General features: G+C 45.8%; 1 protein-coding gene across 2 annotated transcripts in view; it reads left to right on the plus strand.

The window, feature by feature from the left end:
• The window catches only part of LOC128843806 (ephrin type-B receptor 5), a 152235-nt gene that overhangs the window by 115609 nt on the left and 11462 nt on the right, over window positions 1–25164 (plus strand). For both annotated transcript variants that reach the window (XM_054040927.1, XM_054040935.1), the window contains exons 6-7: window positions 2260–2598; window positions 24329–24453. In XM_054040927.1, coding sequence (XP_053896902.1) covers window positions 2260–2598; window positions 24329–24453 — 464 coding nt within the window. The remainder of the gene's footprint in view (window positions 1–2259; window positions 2599–24328; window positions 24454–25164) is intronic.

The following is a 25164-nucleotide window of genomic DNA, read 5'->3' on the forward strand; positions in this document are numbered from 1 at the left end:
CAGAATTCAATTTGCCCATGCAACCTTAATTCAGCCTCCTTGTGTGTATGCATTATGATGTATGTATGTCTTTAATTACATGATCACATAGTATATTTTTGTAAGGACCCCTGCCTCATTAATTGCACAGGATGGACAGTGCTCACTGAATGAGCAGTTACTTAATATGTTGTTTTATCCTCATTGTACAATGAGTAGCGCCAGACCATATTTACTAAACACTACTGAAACTCTCCTTGGAAGACAGAAATATTAATTTCCTCATAGTTTTTTTCTGGTGCTCATCACTACAGTATCTGAATGCTTCACAAACATTCATGAATTTATCTTCATAATACCCCTGCAAGGAGAGGGAGTATTATCCCCATTTTACAGATAAGGGGCTGAGGTACAGAGAGATTCAGGTCAAAAGTGTCCATTAAATTTGGTTTCCCAATTTGAGATATCTAGGACCTGATTTTTCAGAGTACTTAGTATGATATAGCACTTTATATGTTGAAGCACAACTCCCATTGTCTTCAGTTCATAGATTCCAAGGCCAGGAGGGTCCATTGTGATCCTCTAGTCTGACTTCCTGTATAACTCAGGATATAGAACTTCCCCAAAAAATAATTCCTAGAGCATATCATTTAGAAAAACATCTAACATTGATTTAAAAATGGTCAGTGATGGAGAATCCACCATGATCTTTGGTAAATTGTTCCAATGGTTAATTACTCTTGCTGTTAAAAAGTTATGCATTCTTTCCAGTCTGAATTTGTCTAGCTTCAGCTTCCAGCTACTGGATTTGTTATACCTTTCTCTGCTAGATTGAACAGCTCATTATTAAATATTTGTTCCCCATATAGGTACTTATAGCCTGAAATCAAGTCATCCCTTAACCTTCTCTGTTGGTTGAGCTCCTTGAGTCTATCACTATAATAAGTGTTTTCTAATCCTTTAATCATTCTCATGGGTTTTCTTTGAACACTCTCCAATTTATCAACATCCTTTTTGAATTGTGGACACCAGAACTGGACACAGTATTCCAGTAGTGGTCACACCAGTGCCAAATACAGAGGTAATATAACCTTTCTACTCCTACTTGAGATTGGCCTGTTTATTCATCCAAAGTTTGCATTAGCCCTCTTGGCTACAGCATTACACTAAGAGCTCATGTTCAGCTGATTATCCACCATGACCCCCAAATCTTGGAATTACCACTTCACAGGATAGAATCTCCTATCCTGTAAGTATAACCCATTTTCTTTGTACCTATAGCAGCTGTGAGTGCTCAGCACTTCTCCAAATCAGATCCGTGGGTCTCAAGTTGGGCACCCAAAAAAATGAGGAACACACAGTTAGTGACCACCTGTGAAAAATTTGGTTTAAGTGACTTGCCCGGCGTCACCCAGGAACTGTGTGACAGAGACAGGGTTAGAATCCAGTTTTCCAGGGAAGCATTCACCTGTTTTAAACATGAGATGATCCTTTCTCTTCTTGCAGTCCCTTGCATCATTCATTGCACACCTTCCAGCTTTTGCAACAAATGAGGCAGTGGTCCTACAGACAGATTCCTTCAGTACTCCACCGTGATTCATATCCAGTGGATGTCGTCCATCCTGTGCACTGAATGAGGCGGGGGTCCTTTGCAAAAAAATAGTACATGAACATTGGCCAGTTTATGAAGCCTACATTCACTTTGCAGGCACTTCTCTGTTTGTCTATTCGTCTGTAAAGTGATAACTTGTGAATGCCACATCGAATCAATTTCAAAATTTCAGGGAATTTTCTAAGCATCAGTGTCCAGAACCCTATTGATTTTGGGGGAAAACAGAAAAACAAAAGGGGACACATGGAGCCCTTTGCTAGAGCATGCTCAGTGCAGACAGAACATTCAGAGAATTTAGCTACCAGATTGTAACAAGTCTCCACTGAACATGTGCATACTGAGATTTTAAAAAGGCTCATAAATTTGATGGCTTTTTATAATAACACCACAAAGCTCATCTCTGACAAAAAGCCACCCCCCTTGCCAAATTTCAAGTCCCTGCTCCAAAGCGTGGGGGTGATAGAGCTCTTGAAAGAAAATAAAATTTTAATAGGGACAAAACAACGTATTTGTCCCTAGCCGCCTCCTAGGAAATAGCTGAAACATTTTTTGCAGAAGAATGAGAGCATGAGAGAAATAAAGAACTTGTCCTCTTATTCTCTTTCCTCTTCTTTCTTTCTCTGTCATTCTTTTGTAGGCTTTTAATATCTCATTTTCCTCTTCTGTAGGCACTCCCTCCGCCCCCCGGGATGTTAGCTACGAGATCATTGGCTCCAATGTGCTCCTGACCTGGCGCTTACCCAAGGACCTGGGTGGCCGCAAGGATGTCTTCTTTAATATCATCTGCAAGGTGTGCCCAACGGGGTCTCCGGGGCCCTGCGTGCGCTGTGGGGACAGCGTCCAGTTTGAGCCACGCCAGGTGGGGCTAACAGAGAGTCGTGTGCAGGTCTCCAATCTGCTGGCCCGTGTGCAGTACACATTCGAGATCCAGGCCGTCAACCTGGTGACTGAGCTGAGCCCAGAGGCACCCCAATATGCAGCCATCAACGTCAGCACCAGCCAGTCAGGTGAGGAGCCTTTTCATCTGACTCCAGTCCCTCCTATTGCTTTCTCTCATTCCTTCCTTCACATTCCGTGCCTTGTAGCAGGCATGGCTCTGAGTTGTTTGGCTGTGTACTATGCTCCACCTTGACCTGCCACTTCTGAGTGGTTCCTGTGTGCCCCTCTCTCTGCGGGTCCCTTTTTTCTCTTCCCCTCTTGGTGGAGAAGCTGACTTTAGCTGCCAGTATGAATGGGCATGAAGGAGCGAGGTAGTGTCAGAGGCAGGAGCTGGCCCAGAGGGAACAGCAGTGGGCGAAGTAGCGCCACTGGTCAGAGGAGCAGCTGCTTCATTGTGTGATGCAGGAGCCGCTGTCATCGTTTGGCAGGGACCCTGCCAGTTTTAAGCTGCTGCAGAAGCACTTAGCATTTCTTCGCCTTTTCATCATCCCCTCTATCTCCTGCTCGTCTCCATTTTCCCTTCAACCCCCTCCCCTTCCTCTCTCTAGTTCATCTTTCTTCCCCTAAGTCACTCTTCAGTGTCCTTCTCTACCTTTGCCCTCTTTCAAAAAAGAGTGAATCTCCTGTTCTTCTTTTACGTCTCCTCCTGCATCTCTTCAGCTCCTCTACTATCCCCTTCCCTCTCTGTGGCCTGCATTTCAGTTCATATCTCCTTAGCAAACATCACTGGGAATTCACCAACTGTGCCCATCCATGTCTTAGTGTCTGTCTTGAAAGAGAAAGATGACAGCTGGGCACAGCATGATAAAATATAGTATATATGAATGGCTGTATCCAGCACTGAAGTGCATCTACCTCTAGGATGCACAACTGTTCAGGTCAGTAAGCAAAAAAGAAAACTACATCAATGCCAACTGCTGTGGGAATGCCAAGGTGAAAGAATGCAATGACCCAAGCTGAAATTTGGTCAAGACTCAGGGAGAGGGGTTAAAACTCCTATTTTACAAAAACTATCATGAATTCTTCTACTGGCCAAAGTTCCGTTGTTTCTAACCTTCAGTGCCATGGTGCTAAAGAATGATCCTGGGATGTTATTTCCCTGTGGATGGGAAATGGTATTTGCCTTTTACAGGGTGCCCAGATATTACACTGATGACTGCCATCTAAATTTTTGTTATAGTAAAATAATAAAATAATAATAATAATAATGAGAGGGGTGCAATCCTGGAAGTATCATGACTAGAACTAAGTGTATGTCTAAACTGTACACTAAGCCTGAGTTCTCACTCAGGTTTGAGCCCAAGCACCACTTTCATCCACACACAAATCAGTCTGACTTGGGTCAGCAAGCACTCAGGACCCTTCTGGGGTGGGGGCAGAGGGGCCAGAGCCCAAGTCCCGCTGAGACTTGGATCCAAAGTGTGTCATATTGCAATGTGGATGCAGTCAAGCCATAGCCATGAGTGAGGTGGTCTGTGTAGTGCAGTATGGCTGTGCAACCTGGGTCCAGCAGTTGAAAACTCAGGTTTACAGTGTAATGTGGACTCTCAAGCATGGGCTTGGGAAACAGCAAGTTCACAACGGGGTCTGTAGTGGAGCGACAGCTCACCAGCACAGCACCTCCTGCTGGTCGTCCTGGGAATTAGCTCTTCCAGCCTGGAGCTCCCTCTGCAGGCCAGTGTCTCACCTGCTGCTGGCCCCCCATGTCCCTCTGGATGCCGGTGCCCCTCTACATCAGGGGTCTGCCCCCAGCAGTAATCCACAATCTGGGTCTTCCCACTCAGGGGGAGCCCCCAACCCTCTAGCCTCACCTTGCCTCTGTGGCTACTGTGAGTCATCATCTAGCCCCCACTCACTGGGGCAGACGGCAGTCTAATCTACTCATCACTGGCAAGGGGGGTTTAGACTTGCTGCCTTTCCTAACCCGGGGCTGCACCTCTGCAACCCCAGTACCTGCTTTGGGCCTTTACCAAGGCCTGCAGCCTAGGGAGTTGCCAGGCTGGAGCTCTTCTACCCTTCCCCAGCCCTGCTCAGCCTCAGGTACTCCAATCCTTCTCTCTCCACTGTTAGAGAGAGAGTGACTCAGTGCCTCCCTGAGCCCTTATAACAGGGCCAGGTGTGGCCTGATTGGTGCATGGCCCCAGGTGTGGCTGCTTCCCCAATCAGCCTAGCCTTTTTTTTTTTTTTTTTTTTTTTTTTTTTTTTTTTTTAGGAGCGGGGTAACTGCCTCTAATACAGGGTCCTACAGATTCAGGTTTACAATGCAGAGTAGAAGTATCCTGAGAGACCAGTTGGTTGTTTAGGCAGCTCTGGAGATGGCAAGTGAAGGGTTGCAAAGTCTATCAGAGTGATGGACCGAATAGAGGAAGCTAGTATATGGAGGGGAGATGGCAATAACATCAGGAGAATCCTGGATTGTTGCAGAAGGGTTGTACTTGGCTGAGGGTGAAGGGAATGACTTACAAAGGTAGTCTGAGAGAACTGAATGCACATATTTAGCTCTGCTAAGTGACATCTAGCATTGGGTGGGGACATGGCAACTCTTTACAAGGGTGTACACAACTAGAGGGAGAGGAATTGTTCAAGAGTGGGCTGGGGTGGGGGGTATAATCAGGAGTAATGAGATGGAATGGAGCAAAGGGGGAAACAATTTAAATTGAATATCAGGAGCTGTTTGCTACAATTGAGCTCTATTAAACTCCTAATTAAACTCTAATTAGACTCCCCAGAGAAGTGCTGGAAACCCTATTGCCTAAATCATGTAAAATTAGGCCTGGACAAAGCTCAAGAGAGCATCCCATAGGGAACTATTCTGCCCTGGCTGGGGACCAGACGTGAACTGTGCTAATATTCCTGCTCTACTTTCTGGGTTCTATGGAGTGTCTTGCTGTGAAGACAGGGAGAGGTGGATAATGCTTCCTGCGAGCAGAGAGGAGGCTGCAGATGAGCTGTGGCTGGATCATGAATATGTGGCAGGATCACCTATATGACTTGGGGGGCTTCCAGGTTTTTGAAAGGAAAAAAACCTAGGGCACTAATAGCTTCCTTGCCCCTGAGGTGCTGGAAGGTGTTAGGCATCTGGTGGCAGATTTTCTGCCCCATCACTCCCATTACCAGGGAAGCAGTGATCAACAGAGGTTATGTGGGATACCTGGCCCCTCAAAGAGTGGCTCCACAAGTGGCTGCTTGAGTATTTTGTACCTCTGGCCTCAGACACAGGGAGAGATGACTCCTGTGGGAAGGATGGTTCCAGGTGGTATCTCTGAATTCTGCTGGGGGAGGGCAGGTGACACATTAACCTCCCAAATGATTTCCCCTGCTCTCCACCATTTCCCATACCTGCCTCATTTGTGTGAATCAGTAGTGGTGGAATCTAGTGTGACCTCTTCCTTCTGGCTCTGCCCTTGAATCACCAAGTCTCTTCTCTTCCTTTGCTCATGCCTGACTTGTCTGTCTGGTTCTGCAGCCCCCCCTTTTCCTCTTGGCTGCATGGAGGCTGGTCTCTCATGCTCCAGAAGGATCTCAGGGGAGCAGCTGTGCTGACAGGCTCCTCTCCAGAGCTGCAGTATGCACTGGATGGTTATTGTGGTTGGATCCTTTTTTTAGCTCTACTCTTCCCCAAGATCATTAGCAATGAGCTTGAGATGAGCCGCCCTCGATTCGTAGTGACAGCTCACGCTAACGAGGCCTCTGTTCCTCTGTCACGTGGCCTGTCTCACTCCTGCCCCCTCCCTTCAGCCCCCTTGGCAGCTTTTCACTTTAGCTTAGATTTTCTTTTTTATTGTTACACACACAGATGGACTCTCAGCTCTTCCACTCCAAGAGAGACAGGGAAGCGGGTTGGGTTGGGTGGGAAGACATGGAGAGATGAGGAGAGAGAAGTTGGGGGACAGAGAATTTCTGAATGAAAGGGTGTAACACTCCTCTCCTCTCCATTGAATTAAGGGTAGCCAGACAAAGAATCTTCAGTCCCAGCAGCCTTTGTATCTTCCCTCTGGCCCTGCACTAACCACGGGTTCTCTCACTCCCCTCTATGACTGGGTGCATATATTCTTTGCATCCACCCTTCCCTCTTCGACATGCCCAAGAAAACCTCAGGGCAGTCTTCTGTTCTTGGAACAATTTCTCTCCTGTACTCTCCTCCATTTAGCTGTATTTCCCATTCCCTTGTTCTCTGTATCCAAGACCACTGCCCCTTTAAGAGCTTGTCTACACCTAGTGGCTCACTGTCCCCTGCTCCACAGTTAGAGATGGGATCCCATGATCGCTAAATCAATCATTTCCATGGCAACCATTGATGATGTCCCATCTCTGGGATGGGGATTCGTTTAAGGTAGGGGCACAAGGGACTGACACAGGAAAGCTCTTCACACTTACATCCTTGCAGTACAATTTGACTTGATCTTTTCCGGCAAGCTGCTATCCCAAAACAGTTTGGAGAGTAACATGGCATGCTTACTGGGATAACTAGGAAAGGGAGGAAAATATTCAGAGATAAGGCAAGGTAGAAAAATCATGTTCAGCTGAGGTTTTAGGTTTTAAGATGAATAGATAAAGAGGTGGAGGCCATTCCAGAAAACAGAAGCTGCAGAGGAGAAGGCTCTTCTATGAATAGTGGTGAGGTTGTGTAGTGGGAAGGATGGGAGGCTGATGCATGGCAAGCAAAAAACCTGTGGAACCTACTGCCACAATATGTTATAGAGGTCAAAGGCTTCATAGGATTAAAGAAAGGATTATTTATTTATATAGATTATACCATTTGCAGTTAAACAATATCTATCCTTATGCTTCAGGGCATAACTATCTCCATCTGAAAGCAGTCAGAAAGAAACTTCCCTATGGTTAGGTTATTTCAAAATTGTCCATTGGGGGTTTCCTGCCCCTTCCTCTGAAGCATCTGCTACTGGTCATTGTCAGAGACAGGATTCTGGACTAGATGGACCACTGTGCTGAGCTAGCCTGACAGTTCCTGTGTTCCTAGAAAGTGAGGAAAGGAATAGAGAGACTTAAGATCTCTGAAGTTGGCTAGAGCAAGTCCATAGAGGGTTTTAAAAGCAAAGAGAGTGTTTTTTTTTTTTAACTGAATCCTGAAACAGAGCTAATGAAGCAGTCTGAAGATGGAGGTGATGTGGTCAGGCTTCCTTGTACCTGTGAGAAGATAGGCAGCAGCATTCTGCCTATGCCAGTGTCAGAGCAATGGGACTTGGAGATGCCAGCCAGAGACAAGGGAGCTGCAGTAATCATAGCAAGAGAATCTGAAGGGCTGGGTGAGGGTTTCAGCAGAGGCTGAGCTGAGACAGTGACATTCGAGGACAATGCTGCAGGGGAACATTCAGCAGATTTTCAGGCTGATGGGCTATATGAGGAGGAGAAGAAGACTTTAGAGTAAAGAATGATGCCAAAGTTACTGACTGTGAAAGCAAATAGAAGTTCTGGGTTTAGCCGGGAAATGTGCTAGAGGATGTTCCTCTTGCCCAGGAGAAGCACATCTGATTTAGCTGGTAGAAGGTGTGAGAAAAACTACAAGTTTTCTTGGTCAAAACAGAAAGGGAACATGGAGACAGAGTGTAGTACAGGCTGTCAGAAGATATTTAGTATAATCAGCATAAAGCTGACAGATGAAGTGCAGTTCTGCTCTGTAAATTGACTGGACACATGGATCACAGGGCTCAGTGTTCATTGGCTCTCATTGATTTCAGATCAAAAGAGCTCATTTTAGAAGTACATTTTTTTTCCTAATTGTTAACTCTGAAAGCTCAGCCTGGGCTCTGAGAACCAAGCTGAGTTGTTTTCTTCTCACACATCATCATCACCAGTAATAAAGATTCTGCAAGGTAAATTTTGCCCTCATTGACAGTTGTCTCAGCTCAGGGTACGTCTACACTACAGCCTGAATAGCAGCACTGCAGTGTAGATGCTTCCTACATCAACGGAAGGCATTTGTCTGTTGGTGTAATAACAAGCTACTACCTTGAGAGGCAGTAGCTAGGCCAATGGAAGAATTCTCCCTTCGACTTTACTGTGTCTACAATGGGGATTAGCTCAACCTCACTACATTGCACAGGGTGCAAAATTTTTCACAGCCCTGAGAATATTGCTAGATCGACCTAAGATTTAGGTATAGACCAGGCCTCAGTTGTCTTCAGAGGGTTTACAGAGGTGTAACTGACTGGAACTTAGTAAAAGATTCTGTGGATGATGCACAAGATGGAATATGCTCCAGTTCCCTCTCTCTGAGCTGTGTTGTCTCTGCAGGCCAAACAGAAAAAGAACATGCCATATTTCACATTACAGAGCACTTTGGATAAGGGCAAAGATACACTGCTCAGGAGGGTAGAAGTAGATGGAAAATAGCAGAGAATGGACCCTTGTGGTACCCAAGGAGAAGTCTCTGCACAAAAGTGGAATGACAGCTAAGGACAAAAAGGGGTGTTATTTGATAGGCAGGCATGGAACAGTAGAGTAGTAATAATAAATATTTTGCTCTTCTAAAGTGCTGTCCATCCAAAGAACTTAAAGTGCAACATCCTGACAGGATCTGAGACCCCTGAATAGCTAGGGAGGTGACTCAGGGAGATGGATAGAACAATGTTGAAGACTGCAGCGAAGGCCTGGAGGCCAACACACAGAGGAACTGGTTAAGTGCACAGAGGAAAGTCATTTCTGTGTTGTATCCAGACTGAAATCTGTTCAGGATAAGGATGTGTGAAAGGTACTTGGAGAAAAAGCAGGTTCCTCATGCATTTTGCTGGGAGAGGGAAATTTAGTGATGGGATGGTTGGGAATGTAAGTCAAGAACAAAAGAATTTGACAGTAGTAGATTTGTGGAAAGTACTAGAGGAAAAAGACTTGTCGACAATGGTAATAATGTAAGGAATTCATTTGGGGAGATAGGACCAAAATGTAGAAGAGGGAAGAGAGTCAAGAAAGAAGTGGTTTTCTCAAGGCACTGGGTGCTGCTGGAAGCTGCTGTGGAGAGAAGAAGGAGAACATCAATGTAGAGGCCTTCACTGGGTGCATAGTCCCTATGACTGAAGGAGTCAGAGATGTAGAGGACTTCAGAGGAAAGAAGTTCAAAGGTGGCATCAATATGCATATCATATCTCCAGTGACATTATATCAGAGGAGGAGAAACTGCTGAGTGTGGGAAAATCATAGATATGGGAGGGAAGGGAGTTATCAGATGTGATAAACCACAGAGAATTTGAGAGTGTTGAAGAAAGAGAGTTTGAAGGAGAAAATGAATTTGAATCCACCTGAGTTTTGGTGTGACAGCAATAACACCTCCTCATTGGAGGGCTGAGTCTGACCTAAGAGGGAAGTGAGAGGGGTGGGAGGAGCAGAAAAGTCCAGGAGGGTGTCCTAATTCTCCATGTTCGTAGTCTTGTCTGGTTCTTTCATTTTTGTGAAATTCAAAACTTATAGGCAAATCTTCAATACATACCAGATTTACTGCTCATTTGTGAGAGTTTAGTATCCTCAGAACCTAACAAATAGTTAACACTACTAACTAATTAAACAGTGTCTTGATTGATTTACTAACATCTGTTCATCTTATCACTTACCAATTTATGTGAATACTTTGACTTTCATGTAATTTCCCAATCACAACAAGAGAAACTCTAATGGTAACTAGATTTATTAACAGCCAATAAATGTGATTACTAGCACAGAATATTTCAGCTCAGTGTATCAATTTTCAACATCTCTGTTACTCAGTATGCAGTTTTCTTAACACTGCAATACTCAGTTTCAGTAAATCTTATCTGTGGGTCTTGAGAAACCACATTCATGGGTGGACAGTAAACAGACCAAAGCCCATGTTTTCAAAAGTGTTAGGTTTTAGACGCCTCCATTTTTGGTTGCCCAACTTGAGGTATTTTGGGCTTGGCCTTCTGGCATGCTAACCAGTGACAACTCTGAGAACTGAGAGGGCTCAGCAACTCCAAAAATCAGAGCAAGGTTGGCAAAAGTTGGGCACACAAAATCAGAGGCATCTCTTGGAAAATGTGGCTATTTTACTCTTAATTTATGTGAGCCCTTATGCTTGTTATAAGGGAATCCCCTTTTCTGTGGATTGGCGTTAACAAAACACTGATGAACAGCAAAGAAATTACTTACCAATCAAATCCACGGAGCTAGTCCACGATCTTCAAAAGTGACTAGTGAACTTGGATGCCTCAATTTTTGGGTGCCCACCTTGAGACACTTTCAAAGGTCCTGATTTTCCAGAGGATGTATGCGCAGCACATCCTGAAAATCAGGACACCATCTAAGGTGTCTCAAATTGGGCACCAAAAAGTCAAAGTACTCAGAGTCACTAATAGATCTGGAAAATCTTGGCCTCTGTCCTATGACAGCTCTTTTTCAGGCCCAACAAACTTCCCTGGGGAATTGATTTATGTCTAGAGCAATTATTAATTATAGTTCATATTAATTGTCTCCACCAAATTAGAATACCGGCTCCAAATACAGATACTAATGTAAGGATAAAGACATGCTATACCCTGAATGATGCTGTTTGCATGTTGATCTGGCCCCCACAAACACATCTCAGTGTCTTGGCTTTTGAAGCTGTGGTGTAGTGTTGCTTCAAGAAAACACTGTTGTTCATCCTTTGCAGATGCCCTATCGGGAAGAGCTTGTTAACTGAAGAGTCTTCTTTGCTTCTTGTAGATTTTTTGTTGATGTTAGTTGAAGTTCATTGTGCATAGGCGAGAGACTTTGTTGCTTCTGTCTTTCCTGGTTGCTATGAAAACTCTAGGCCAGGCCTCTTTTGGGTAGAGTTATTTGAGCAATGTGTCAGGTTAGTGGTTCCATATTTTCTTGGAGTGTCTCATGCAAAATAAAGTGGACAAGACTTTGACTGTGACTAACTACCTTTGTATTGTGGTGGAGGTGCCTTTATCAAGCTTGTTGGAGGGCAGCATTGGTGTACAAAAAATACTGGTAATTGAAAAATCTCTTTCCTTTAATTGAAGATATGAAAAAAAATTTAACTTGGTAAAATTTAATGTTGCATGAAATCCCATCAGTGTCAGTAGGTCATTTATATGAATGCCTTGAAAGTCCATTTACAAATAACCTATCCCCCTGTACTCCTTGTGTATCTCCCACCAAAAGTCCACTCTCTTTCAATGCCCCTGCAGCCCTCCTTCCTCACATACCATTGCCAAGCCACAAACATAAGGCCCATGTGTGCAGTGAGGTGTGGTAAGGTAGAGGGACCCCAACAAGGGTCATAAAGTCTGTAGGGATGGTGTGACTCCTGACTAGCGTCATGAGTATCACCTGGAAGGTATTGACCCAGGTGGAGTTGTATTACAGTGCACTTCCTAAGGTCTGTAGGTTCTCTTATCTTCTCTTGGGAGCATTAGTGATTCTCCACTGCTGCAGACCTCAGGGAGTCAGGAGCAAAGGAGGAAGCACCATCTTTGCCCCCAGCTTCTTTCATTTCCCAATTCCTTGCTTTAACTATCTTTGAAACTAAGGGCATTCTTATTCACAAAAAAACATAGCAAAGACAAGGTAAGGTTGGAGGCACATGTCAGTGGTTTGAGTAGGTATTACTGTTCGGGAATAGTAGAGTTAAAAATAAAACAAAACAAAAATCTGTCCATTATTAGAAAGCCAGGGAATCTTGCTTTTCTCAAACAAAGCACCCAAGTTACCTTAACTCTGCTCCATTGTGATGCCACAAAAAACATTTAAAAAAACTTACTATCTTCTCCATCCATAACAAAGAGCTTCACTTACCAATGACCACAAAAAACAGAATGCCTCAATCTTACGTTTCTAGTGGTTGGGCTGCCTCATGGCTTCCTTTACTGTCAGATATGGTACATGTACAAGAATTTTCCATATGCCTGATTTGACAAGTAACATACTGAAGGCAATCATTTCCCACTCTTCATAAAGGGCCTGATCTCATGATATGTTACGGGTACCCATGATTTCAGGTGGCAGCCAATTAGGCAAGTGTCATTAGACACAGAGATAGCATGTCTCCATATATAAACCTCATGTGAAAAGAGCAAAAGTTAGAGCAGTGACAAACCATCATGCTTAGTTTTGGAGACACGTATGCATGAAATAAATTATAAAACCAATGTTCTGGGGTGCACATTTTTGATAGTACAGATACAAAGAAGGGAAGATGGTTGACTGACTTCCCTGTGAAGGCAGAGTTAGTGTGGTGTGGAGGTAGAGTAGGGTCCTTATTTAAAAAGTGCATCCATAAACTCTGCATTCCCTGGTTTTCTAACATTGGAGGGGTTATTTAACTAAATAATTCCTGATGGGAGCTCTGCACTCATTCTACTGATACATACCTGTGACCTTAACTTCATCTTGAGATTTGTGTGAGATATTTAAGAAATGGAGAGAACAGAAAGCTAAATACTTTTACTTGAATTTCCATCTTTGACAGGGTTACTGGTCTAGTGGATAAGGGGAAGCAGTAAATGTGATATACCTTGATTTTATGAAGGTTTTTGACACCGTCCCTCATGACATTCTCATAAGCAAGGTAGGGAAATGTGGTCTAGATGAAAATACTATAAGGTGGGAGAGCAACTATTTGAAAGACCATACTCAAAATGTAGTTATCAATTGTTTGCTCTCAAACTGGGAGGGCATATCTAGTGGGGTTCTGCAGGGGTATGTTCTGGGTCCAGTACTGTTCAATATTTTCATTAATGACTTGGATAATGGAACGGAGAGTATGCTTATAGAATCTGCAGATGAAACCAAGCAGGGAGGGGTTGTTATCACTTTGGAGGACAGGATTAGAACTCAAAACGACTTCGACAAATTAGAAAATTAATCTGAAGCCAACAAGATGAAATTCAATAAAGATGTGGAAAATACTACATTTAGAAGAAAAAATCAAATGCACAGCTAAAAAATAGGGAATAATTGGCTAGGTCATAGTACTGCTGTAAAGGATCTAGAGTTTATAGTGGATCACAACTGAATATGAATCAGCAATGTGATGCAGCTGCAAAAAAGGCTAATATAATTCTGGAGTGTATTAACAGAAGTGTACTATGTGAGACATGGGAGGTAATTTTCCTGCTCTATTTAGCACTGGTAAGGCCTCAGCTGGAGTACTATGTCCAGTTCTGAACACCATACTTTAAGAAAGATGTGCACAAATTGAAAAAAAGTCCAGAGAAGAGCAATAAAAATGATAAAAGGTTTAAAAAACCTGACCCTTGAGGAAAGGTTAAAAAAACTGGACATATTTAATCTTGAGAAAAGAAGACTGAGCAGGGACCTGATAACAATCTTCATGTATGTTAAAGGCTGTTATAAATAGGACAGTGATCAATTGTTCTCCGTGTCCTCTGAAGGTAGGACAAGAAGTAATGGGCCTAATTTGCAGCAAGAGAGATTTAAGTTAAATATTAGGAAAAACTTTCTAACTATAAGGATAGCTAAGATCTGGAATAGGTTTCCAAGGGAGGTTGTGTTGTGGAATCCCCATCACTGGAAGGTTTTAAGAACAAGTTGGACACACACCTGTCAGGGATGGCCTAGCTAGGGCTAGAGGGCTGGACTAGAAGACCTGTTGAGGTGCCTTCCAGCCCTATGATTCTTTTATGTCTCCTTTGCAGGTGTTTTACAAGCTTTTTCCTGGAAATTTTGTTTATTACATTTCGAACTCACTGGTGAAAGTTACCCTAACTTGGATTATTTTATTGTTATTTTCACTAAAACTATTTTACTCTTTCATACTTCTTTGCCTTAAAATGTAGCTGCTCAGCTTCATTATGAAACGTAATAGAAATGGGCATATAAAATACACTGGCGTATGTAAATGTCAAAATGTATGCACATTCAATCTAAAATGCTGGTAAATATTGTTTATTTTCGGGGGCCTATGGTGTCCTCTTTGGAGTGGGTAAGGTATATCGAGGGGTGATAGTCTGATGGGTGATTGGGTGGTAGGAATGGAAAGCATATGGAGGGACAGGATGGAAAGGTGACAATGCATATCTAGTACTATGATTATTTCAGGACACTTGTATACAATTAGTAATAAAAAAACAAGGTAATGAGCCTGAAACCTGGCCCTTAGCGGCAGTGGTGTGTGTGTGTGTGTGTGTGTGTGTGTGTGTGTGTGTGTGTGTGTGTGTGTGTGTGTGTGTGTGTGTGTGTGTGTGTGTGTGTGTGTGTGTGTGTGTGTGTGTGTGTGTGTAGAGTGCACTTTTGGCTGCCCATGCAGTATGTGCCATCATAGGGCCAGTTATCAGCCCTGCTGCCTTTCACAAGCATTAACATTCACATTACAAATAGTTTTAAAAGTCTTATGGCACTTTTTGCAGAAGTGGCATGTTCTTGGTCAAATTCCAACCAAATAATTACATTCAACCTCCCTAAAATTCTCCTTGCAGCCATGTCTGGGTACAGTGTTCTTCAGTTGTGTCCTAAAGTCTTGCATGGTGGTGGTGTGCACTGTTAAACAGTTGTTTAGTTCTTTCCCAGTTACCAGCATTTCACTGCAGATGAAGCAATTCCTTTCAGTGCAAAACTGTTTAAAAGGAAAGTGCTATCATTTTGAGAATATTTTATTATGTAAAATATTTTATTATAACTTTGGCTCACATTCTGCTTTCACTTACATTATTTTAACTGGTTCCTACTTGCCTGAGCTGGTTAAACTCCTTTGATTTGCTTCTTCCTGACTAATTTTATCTCGTTGGATATGAAAAACAATTATTTTATCTCTCTTGCAGGTGGGAAGGGAGAAGAGCCATTCTGTGGCTTTGCTTCTTTGCCAGATGTCCCTGACTTTCTCTCCACCCATCCAGGTGTTCACACATTCGGGGGCTGATCAGGAGTGTTTGTTGGGAATTTTCTGTCAGAATAATTTTCCAACAGAAAATGGCATTTTTGCAAAAAAAAAAAAAAAAAAAAAAAAAATTCCATGAGGAAATTTCAGTTTTGCCAGAAAATTTGAATTTTCTGTTGAGAAATTCAAAATGATGCCGCCTTGCCTGCCCGGGGAACTCTTGTCAATTTCACTTTCCACCCCCAGGGAGAAAGCAAAACTGACAGGAGCCTGCCATGCAGGCAACTGGCAACCCAACATATCCCATTTTGTTTCTTCTGAAATGGATGTTTCCTAGAAAGCCCTTCTCATAAAAAAAAGCTATTTATTAATTATTATTATTATTACTGTTCATCCCGTTCAGGATGAAAAAAAGTTTCAAAAATGCATAATTTATATGGAATAAATTTCCATTTCGAGTCAGCTCTACGAATCAGTGCCTACTCACCTCCATGCTCTTGCTTCTCTGCTGGGAGAGGTAATTTCTAGAGAGCTATTTTGTACATCCTCAATTCAGCGGCACACTTAAGTGTGTGCCTGGTGTTCAGCATGTCAATACACATGATGACTTAGTATATTTGAACGGGGCCTATATCTCGGTGATGCAGTTAAAAGCAAGGGAATATGATGGTCAGACAAATCAGTCTACATTTTTAGTGTATTATTTTTGAAATAATGAATCATATTCTATCCCAGGCAATTTCTTGTTTCCCTCAACCTGCTTAAATGAGTTTCAGTGTAGTAAGCAGAATTGCCAGACCCAATTGTTCCAAAATCACTAGTCAGGCCCAAAAAAACCCTAATGAAATTGACTTAATAAATCATGAGATTTTTAAAAATTGAGTTTCTCTTTTTTGCCTTCTTGCTTGTGAGCTTTTAGGGGTCATGTTTTCAAGCATTTCTCTCCAACCCTGAGGGGTGATCAGTTGCTGTTTAAAATAAATGAAAGCTGAGATTCTCACATCATCACTTCACCTCCCAGAGCTGAGGATTTAAGAAAAGACTCACGATCAAATCATGAGAGTTGGTAACACAGAGTAAATAAGACTATCCCACCCCAAAGAGACAGAGGCTCTGTATTTATCCCCAGAGTGAGTGCAGTGCTGGGATCACCCCTGACAGCATGCCACCTGCCCTGAGCTGGAGGGGCCAAAGCATAGTTCATGTTGAAAACTCCATTCAGTCCTGGGCCTCTGCGCCAGGATGGCCAACAAAGGGGCTAATTAGTGTCAGGGGTAGCAGTGGTTTTGCCATTTGGGCACCTGTCCCAGAAGACACTGGACTGTGACCCAAATGAGAGCAACTTTCATTCTTTACTGACCTAGGGCAGGATTGGAACCAGTGACCTAGGAGAGCTCCAACCCTGTCCCCAAGCCCCCAGACTCATCAAACTCCCTCAGCTCCTGGTTGCAGCTGGTGACCTAGAGGTGAAAGGCCCCCTATCTTCTTCCCAGTTGCTCCAACTATCCAAGTCTGTTCTCCACGCCACCTGACTCTGATTTATGTGCATGTGCTGCTGATTTGCACATCTTTCACATTTCACTTCCAAGGAGCTTGTGATGTCAGACAAGCCCCAGGGAAGCCAAGCTCCTAGGGAAAGGAATAGGCCTAGCATTATCCCCACTTTATAAATGTGGTGGCAGAGGCGCAGAGATGCTAAGTGGTTGACAGGATACTGTCGGTAGACTGGATACTGAGCTAGATGGACCTTTGGTCTGACCCAGTACAGCCTTTCTTATGTTCTAAGTGACTTGCCCAAGGCAACATACTGCACCAACAGCAGAGCAAAGGTCTTCTGACTCCAAGTCTTCACTGCACTACTCTTCCTTCCCCCTGCTAACTGAATAATCCATGTTGCACTTTATCACTCCCTCATGACTGACTGAGATTTCCTGGCTTCATTCACTGGCTCTAGTGGCAGGGGAGGTGACTTTCCCCACCTCCACCCTGACACATACAGCCTGCCGCTTTCTAGAGAAGGTTAGAAAAGAGCTGGGCCAGGTGTTCTTTGGTTCACATCCTTCATCTCCAGTGATTCATCTGCTATGACTGCTGTTAAGGGAGTGTAATCTAGAGGCACGAGGAGTCAGAACGCCTGAGTTCTGCTTCTGGCTTTGTCACTCTGTTTGCCTTGGGCAAGTCATTTAATCCCTCTGCCTCAGTTGCCCCATCAGTGCAGTACAGCAAATAAAACTGACCTACCCCACAGGAGAGTGGTAGGAGGCTTAATTAATTTTTTTGAAGACCTCTATGAAATCTGCTGATGAAATGTATTGTAGGAGTCTAAATTACTACTTTGGCATTGTGGTGAGGCTCAGAGCTGTGGAAAAGGTAGCATCAGTGGCACTGAACACTGGTGATCACTGAAGAGCCTATGTCCTCTTATAAAAAAGTTGGGGTCTTAACCCTAGTGTCCTGGCCAATATCCATTTTGGGACATTTCATTCTGCTGACCTAAATTCCCTAAATTCCCTGGGATAAGGGATTCTTCTTCACTTCTTGTCTTAATTTGTTGCACATGGTTGCTGTGCACTGTTAACAAGCTGCCATATTCCTGTAGTGGGTTGGTGGTGGTCCCCACTCTGGGTCTGTGGGAAGCCACTCCGCCTCACGACGTCCCTGTGTGTCGCCCACTGTTAGGAATTAGCAGGGCCACATGCAGCCTGGGACTCTGATCTGCAGTCAGGGCAGAGTAGCAAACACAATTAGGAGCCCAAGCCCTTAGTCACAGTGGGACAGCAAGAGTCAGTTCTGGCCAGTCCTCAGGCCCCCAGTGCGAGTGTGAGGAGCTGGGAGCAAGAGGCGCAAGGAAGGAGCTGAGAGTGAGAGGGTGTGCTGCTGGAGGACTGAGGAGCACAAGCGTTATCAGACACCAGGAGGAAGGTCCTGTGGTGAGAATAAGGAAGGTGTTTGGAGGAGGCCATGGGGAAGTAGCCCAGGGAATTGTAGCTGTCATGCAGCTGTTACAGGAGGCACTATAGACAGCTGCAGTCCACAGGGCCCTGGGCTGGAACCTAGAGTAGAGGGCGGGCCCGGGTTCCCGCCCAAACCTCCCAATTGACCTGGACTGTGGGTTCTCCCAGACGGGAAGGTCTATGGGCTGTTCCCCAACCCACATGGTGAATCTCTGAGGCAAGAAAATCCATCAATAAGCGCAGGACCCACCAAGATAGAGGAGGAACTTTTTCACACTGGTCTCTGACCGTGAAGGCGTATTGCTGGAGGGTAAAATACCAGCGCATTAGTCTGCCTTTGGAGTTCTTCATAGTGTTTAGCCATTTGAGGGGTGTGTGGTTGGTGATAAGCACAAAGGGGGCCCCAAGAGCGTCAATAGCCCATTTGACTGCAAGGGCCTCTTTCTCAATGACCAGGTACTTATACTCTCGGGGGAAGAGTTTTCGACTGAGATAGAGGATAGGATGCTCTTCTACATCCACCTCCTGGGAGAAGACTGCCCCGAGCCCCACCTCAGAAGTGTCTGTTTGAACCAGAAACTCACGGGTGAAGTCAGGGCTGAACATGACGGGTTCCCAATATAGGCTTTACTTAAGGGTCTGGAAGGCATTTTCACACTCGGCCGACCAACACACCTGGCAGGTGCTTTTCTTGGTCAGGAGTGCCATGAGTGGCACCACGATTGACACAAACTGGGGCACAAACCGTTGGTGGTACCTGGCCAGGCCCAGGAACTGCCGAACCTGTCGCTTTGTTGTCAGTGCCAGGCAGGCCTGTAGCACCTGGACCTTCCCTATGAGGGGGCAGACTAGATCCCGGCCAAATGTATATCCCAGGTATATAATCTCTTGCCACCAGATTCGACATTTTTTTGGGTTGGCCATGAGTCTGGCATCTCGCAGGGTGGTGGCCATCTGATTTAAATGATCCTCCCACTGGCAGCTGTAGATCAAGACATCGTCCAAATAGGCCACAGCGTACTCCAGATGGAGGTTCAGGAGTTGGTCCATCAGGTGCTGGAAGGGCGCTGGAGCTCCATGGAGGCCGAAGGGCATCTGGGTGAAATGATATAGCCCACTTGGAGTGGCAAAGGCGGTTTTCTCCCTGGAGCTCGGGTCCAAGGGGCTCTGCCAGTACCCTTTCGTAAGGTCAAGTGTCGTTATATACTTAGCTGTGACCGTCGAGGAGCTCATCAATCCTGGGCATCGGGTACACGTTGAACTTTGAGATTACATTTACCTTCCAGACGTCTATACAGAATCGGAGAGTTCCCTCAGGCTTCGGAACCAGTACGATGGAACTATGCCACTCTCCCCGTGACCGTTTTGTGACTCCCAGCTCCACCAGTGCTTGGATTTCCTTCTCGACGATCTCCCGTGTCTGTCTCCCAGATCCCCTCCCTGGGGTTCATCTGGATGGTGTGCTGCATGACTCTGGTCTGGCCTGGGAGTGTGGTGAAAGTCGTACAGAGGGCTTTCAACAGGCACCAGGCCTGTTTCTGTTGTTCTGGGGAGAGGGCGTCACCCAGTTGGGGCTTCTAGGTCTTGGCCATATCAGGGACCCGGGGACCTAAGGCTTGCTCATGAGGACAAGGGACGATCAGCAGTCCTTCACGTGTATGCCAGGGTTTCAAAAAGTTAAGGTGATAAACCTGCTTTTTCCTTTTTTGGTCTGTTTGGTGAATCTCATATGTGACCGGCTCTACCCACTGGACCACTTTGTAAGAGCCCTGCCATCGGGCAAGGAGTTTTGACTCCTCCGAGGGGAGAAGGAGGAGCACTTAGTCGCCGGGTTCGAAGGTTTGGTCCCAAGCTCCCTGATTGTAGTGCCATTCCTGAGTCCCTTGGGCCGTCTGGAGATTTTCTTGCACGAGGGTCCCGGCCCGAGTTAGTCAATCCTGTAATATGTATGTATGTATGTAGGACATATTTCAAGAACCCCTGGGAAGCCAACAGGTTGTATTCCCAGGCGCCTCTCATTAGATCCAGCACCCTGCGGGGTTGTTAGACAACAGGAGTTCAAAGGGGGAGAATTTGGTGGATGATTGGGGTACTGCTCGAATGGCTAACAACAATGGCGGGATCAGCTGGTTCCACTGTTGTAACTCTTGTGAAGGGAACTTCCTCAGCATGTCCTTTAAGGTTCTATTGAAGCGTTCAATGAGCTCCTCCATCTGCAGGTGAGGACACAGACTTCTTCGGCTTCCTAATGCCCAGCAGTGTACACACCTAGCAGAACAGCTGGGACGTGAAGTTGGTCCCTTGATCTGTGAGAAGTTCCTTGGGAAGCCCAACACAGACAAAGATCTTCACCAGTTCCATTGTGATGATGAGGGCACTGGTATATTATCATGGAATGGCCTCGGGGAAGTGGGTTGCATAGTCCATTAGGACAAAGATATAGCAGAACCCAGCATTACTCTTTGGGAGTGGTCCTACCAGTCCATTGCAATTTGCTCAAAGGGGACACCTACTATGGGCAAAGGGACCAAGGGCGCCTTCACCACCCAGTGGCCAGCTGTCACTTGGAGCACGAGTGACAGTAGTCCTTTACCTTGCAATAGACTCCCGGCCAAAAGAAGTGAGAGAGGACTCGGGCCACAGTCTTTTCCTGCCACAAGTGGCCGGCCATAGAGATGTCATGGGCCATCTTCAAAATGTCTCTCAGATGGCAACGGGGGACTACCAACTGTGTCTGAACCTCGTGGGTTTGTGGGTCCCGGTCAACCCAGTAGAGATGATCCACTACGAGCTCAAATCAGGGCCAGTGCGCCATTCTCTGGGGGTCTGTCACAGCTCCGTCAATGTGGGTCACCTGGTCATCGGCGCCACTGAGCATGGAATCGCCCCTGTGGTCTTGACAGAAGTCGGAAATGGGGTCTGCCGAGGGGTCTTCCCTCAGGGTATCTGGAGGCGGGGTCGGGTTCACAGCCTTGTCGGGGCCCTCTCCTCGAGGTCTCTCATCACTGCCTCTGAGGAGGTCTCGTTCCTTGGCCTTGTCGCTACTTTCCCCAACAGAGTCTCCTTTCAGGACCGTCTGGGAAGGCGGCGCCCCAAGATTGGCCTCCTGCAGCAAGTGGGTAAAGCCCAACCAGTCCCACCTGAGCATGATAGGATAGCCGAATGTGGGGATCTCCTGTGTCACTCCACTTATTGTCAACATGACCCGGTGTGACAGGTTGGATCACAGAAACCGCCTTGAGAACCGCCAACTGATGTGCCAAGACTACTTCTGCCCCTGCTTTCCTGCCCTGGCAGCTTAGGACTTCAGTGCCCTGCCTGGTTTGAGCCAGACCCGCTAGCCTGCTGCAAACACAGTCCCAGGATCTGAACTAAATCCCCTAACAGCCGTAGGCTTAACTGAAAGCAGTTTAAGAAGTTTTCCTGCCTTTAACACTCAGATGCCCAACTCCCAATGGAGTCCAAACCCTAAATAAATCCGTTTTACCCTGTATAAAGCTTATACAGGGTAAACTCATAAATTGTTCGCCCTCTAGAGAGAGATGCACAGCTGTTTGCCTCCCCCAGGTATTAATGCATACTTTGGGGTTAATAAGTAAAAAGTGATTTTATTAAATACAGAAAGTAGGATTTAAGTGGTTCCAAGTAGTAACAGACAGAACAAAGTGAATTACCAAGCAAAATAAAATAAAGCACGCAAATCTAAGCCTAATACAGTAATACAACTGAGTACAGATAAAAATCTCACCCTGAAAGATGTTTCAATAAGTCTCTTTCACAGACTGGATGCCTTCCTAGTCTGGGCACAATCCTTTCCCCTTGTACAGTTCTTGTTCCAGCTCAGGTGGTAGCTAGGAGATTACTCATGATGGCTCTCTCTTTTCTCTGTTCCACCCACTTATATATCTTTTGCATAACGCAGGAATCCTTTGTCCCTCTGGGTTCCCACCCCCTCTTCTCAATGGAAAAGCACTAGGTTAAAGATGGATTCCAGTTCAGGTGACATGATCACATGGCACTGTAAGACTTCATTTCCCACTTGCCAGCACACACGTATACAGGAAGACTTACAGGTAAAACGGAGCCATCTGCAGTCAATTGTCCTGGTTAATGAGAGTCATCAAGATTTCAAACCACCATTAATGGCCCACACTTTGCATAATTACAATAGGCCCTCAGTTATATTTCATATTTCTAGTTACAGATACAAGAGTGGTACATTTATACAAATAGGATGATTACACTCAGTAGATTATAAGCTTTGTAATGATACTTTACAAGAGAACTTTTTCATGAAGCATATTCCAGTTACATTAGCGTATTTTCATAAAATCATATAGAGTGCAACGTCACACCTGGGCGTCGGGGTACGCTCTTACATCCCCATGGATGCACTGAAGTCTGATTTCCCACTCTGCCAGTCCAGGGTTAGAGGTGACTTCTTGGCGGATAAGTGTCTGTCCATATCCTGAGTCTAAGAGGGCCATGACTCATTTCAGTCCCATCCTCGGCCGAAGTTGCAGTCCATATTGGGGCCTCCCGTTGCAAGTGTCCAAAATGACCACAGGAGAAGCAGGGTCCAACCTCTGGATGTCCTGGCCGAGGCATCACCTCTGTGGGAGGGCTTCGGCTATAATTCCGACCCTTTTTGTCAGGGCCAGGAGAGTGGCCCACTGCTCTGGGCGCCACCCCGCCACCACTGGACTCACTGAAAGGTCACAAGGAATGGTTCAGGGTCATCTTCGGGCCCCATCTTGGAAAGTCTTAATGGCACTGGGGAAGCAGGGGGGTTTCACTGTGCTCCCAAATGGGGGCCCGTTAGGTCTAGGCAGCAGGGTCGCAAGCTGTAGCAATTGCGGCTGTTGGGCCCTCAACTGCTGCACCAGTTGCTGTTGTTGCTGGAATTGCGATGCCTGCTGCTGCTCTTGGCTCTTGGCCAGATAATTACTGAGCTTATCGAGCTCCATCTCTCCCATTAGGAATATCTATGGTGCAGCTGATGCAGGACTTCCTACTGCAGGAGTTGGGCTGCTGCCCGAATTCTCTACCAAGTGTAGTGGGTTGGTGGTGTTCCTTTCACACACACCCTCTCCCCCCAATCTGTGGGAGACCACTCCACCTCACTGCGTCCCTGTGTGTCACCCACTGTTGGGGAATTAGCAGGGCCCCACACACTGCCTGGGGCTCTGGCCTGAAGTCAGGGCAGAGTAGCAAACACAGGAGTCCAAGTCCTTAGTCAGGATGGGACAACAAGAGTCTCTAGCTCGGGCCTGTGCACAAACACAGTGCAGGAGCCTCTGGCGGGAGTTGAGCAGAGTCTAGTGTCCTAGCTCAGCGGACTATAGGCTCCTAAGGAGAGGGAGTACTGCCACCCCAGAGGTGGGGTGGCCAAGGGGACCTGGGCCCACCCAACTCCACCATGTCCCAGACCAGGGCCCTAACAGTAGCAGAGTGGTCCAAGTCTTTGGCAACCACCCAGCCAGACAAAGGTTGACTGCCCCTGGGCCAATTCCTACCTTCCCCTTGGAGTGTACCTGGATCCATAGGGGGTGCTCTGAGTCGTCAGGTACAAGGCCCATGGTAGTTCCAGCAACTCCTCCATGGCTTGGTCAGTGGGTGACTCTGGCAGTTTTGACCAGTCCTCAGCTCCGCAGGGACCCACGGCAGTCTCCGAGCTCGGGAGCAGGCAGGAAAAGTCTGGCTCCTTTGGCAGCTGCAGCCCAACTGAGCTCCCAGACCCTTCTTTTACACTTCCTGGCTGTGTCCATGAGGGCTCAGTGAGTGGTCCCTCCCCCTCTGGGTCCGTGGGAGGCCACTCGGCCTCACTATACCACCCCAGAGGTGACTAATTTCAGTGAATGGTGAAATGAAATTGCCCCTGGATGTCTTTCAGTATATTTGTAAAGCACTGTGGGATCCTTCATGATGAGACTCCAGAGAAAAGTAAGGAAGGGCTGAAGTCCACACTGTCACCTCAAATTAAATTATGTCTTCTGAACAAGCTTTTCCCCTTACAATCTCTTCCTCCTCCTTTCTGTCTTGTTCTAGTCCCCTCTGCGGTTCCTATGATGCATCAGGTGAGTCGCACTACCAACAGCATCACATTGTCCTGGCCACAGCCAGACCAGCCCAATGGGGTCATCCTGGATTACCTGCTACGCTATTTCGACAAGGTGAGTGGAGGGCAATGGAAAAGAGACTGCCCTACTGTGAGCATTAGTGGGGGAACATGAGAAGGGAGGGACTGTGTAGGGAAAAGGAAATCTCTCTAGCTTGGGGATGCAGCTGAGAACTGAGGAGAGCAAGGGGAAGGAGAGTACTTCCAGTGCGAAGAAAGGGGAATCTGTGGTAAAAAACTGGGATTGGAAATTATTTTTCATCCAATATTTTCTCTTCTGTATTTCTCAGACTGATAGAACCAGGTGGTGTGGACCAGCAGAGGGGAGATCTCTAGCTGAGTTCATCCCTGGGATTAGATTAGATCTTTCGGAAGAGTTTAGGGATGCCAGATGCAAAGATGATAAAAGGAACTGGAGTTCCAGAAGTGATACATCTTTGAGAGGATGGGCTCATTTTTCAGCAGGAACACTCCCATTATACCCTCACAGAGGGAAATCCCATGGGACATACTGGCATCTCCATCCAAGGCTGGATAGAAATCTCTCTGTACCTGTAAAAAAAACCCTTTGCGGATTAATGCTAGGAACTGTCCATTGCCACTCAGGCTCGGATGGCACAGGATCCTGCTCTGCTCGGGTGTGTGCCGCAGGAGTTTGGAATATGGGATGGTGCCAACTCACACCTGCCATTCATTAGGCAGCATGTTGATCCATTATAGGCTGGCAGATGAGACAAAATAGTTGTTTTCCACCCACATCAATCAT

The sequence above is a fragment of the Malaclemys terrapin genome, chromosome 1, assembly GCF_027887155.1.
Source record: "Malaclemys terrapin pileata isolate rMalTer1 chromosome 1, rMalTer1.hap1, whole genome shotgun sequence".
NCBI classification, from domain to species: domain Eukaryota; kingdom Metazoa; phylum Chordata; order Testudines; family Emydidae; genus Malaclemys; species Malaclemys terrapin.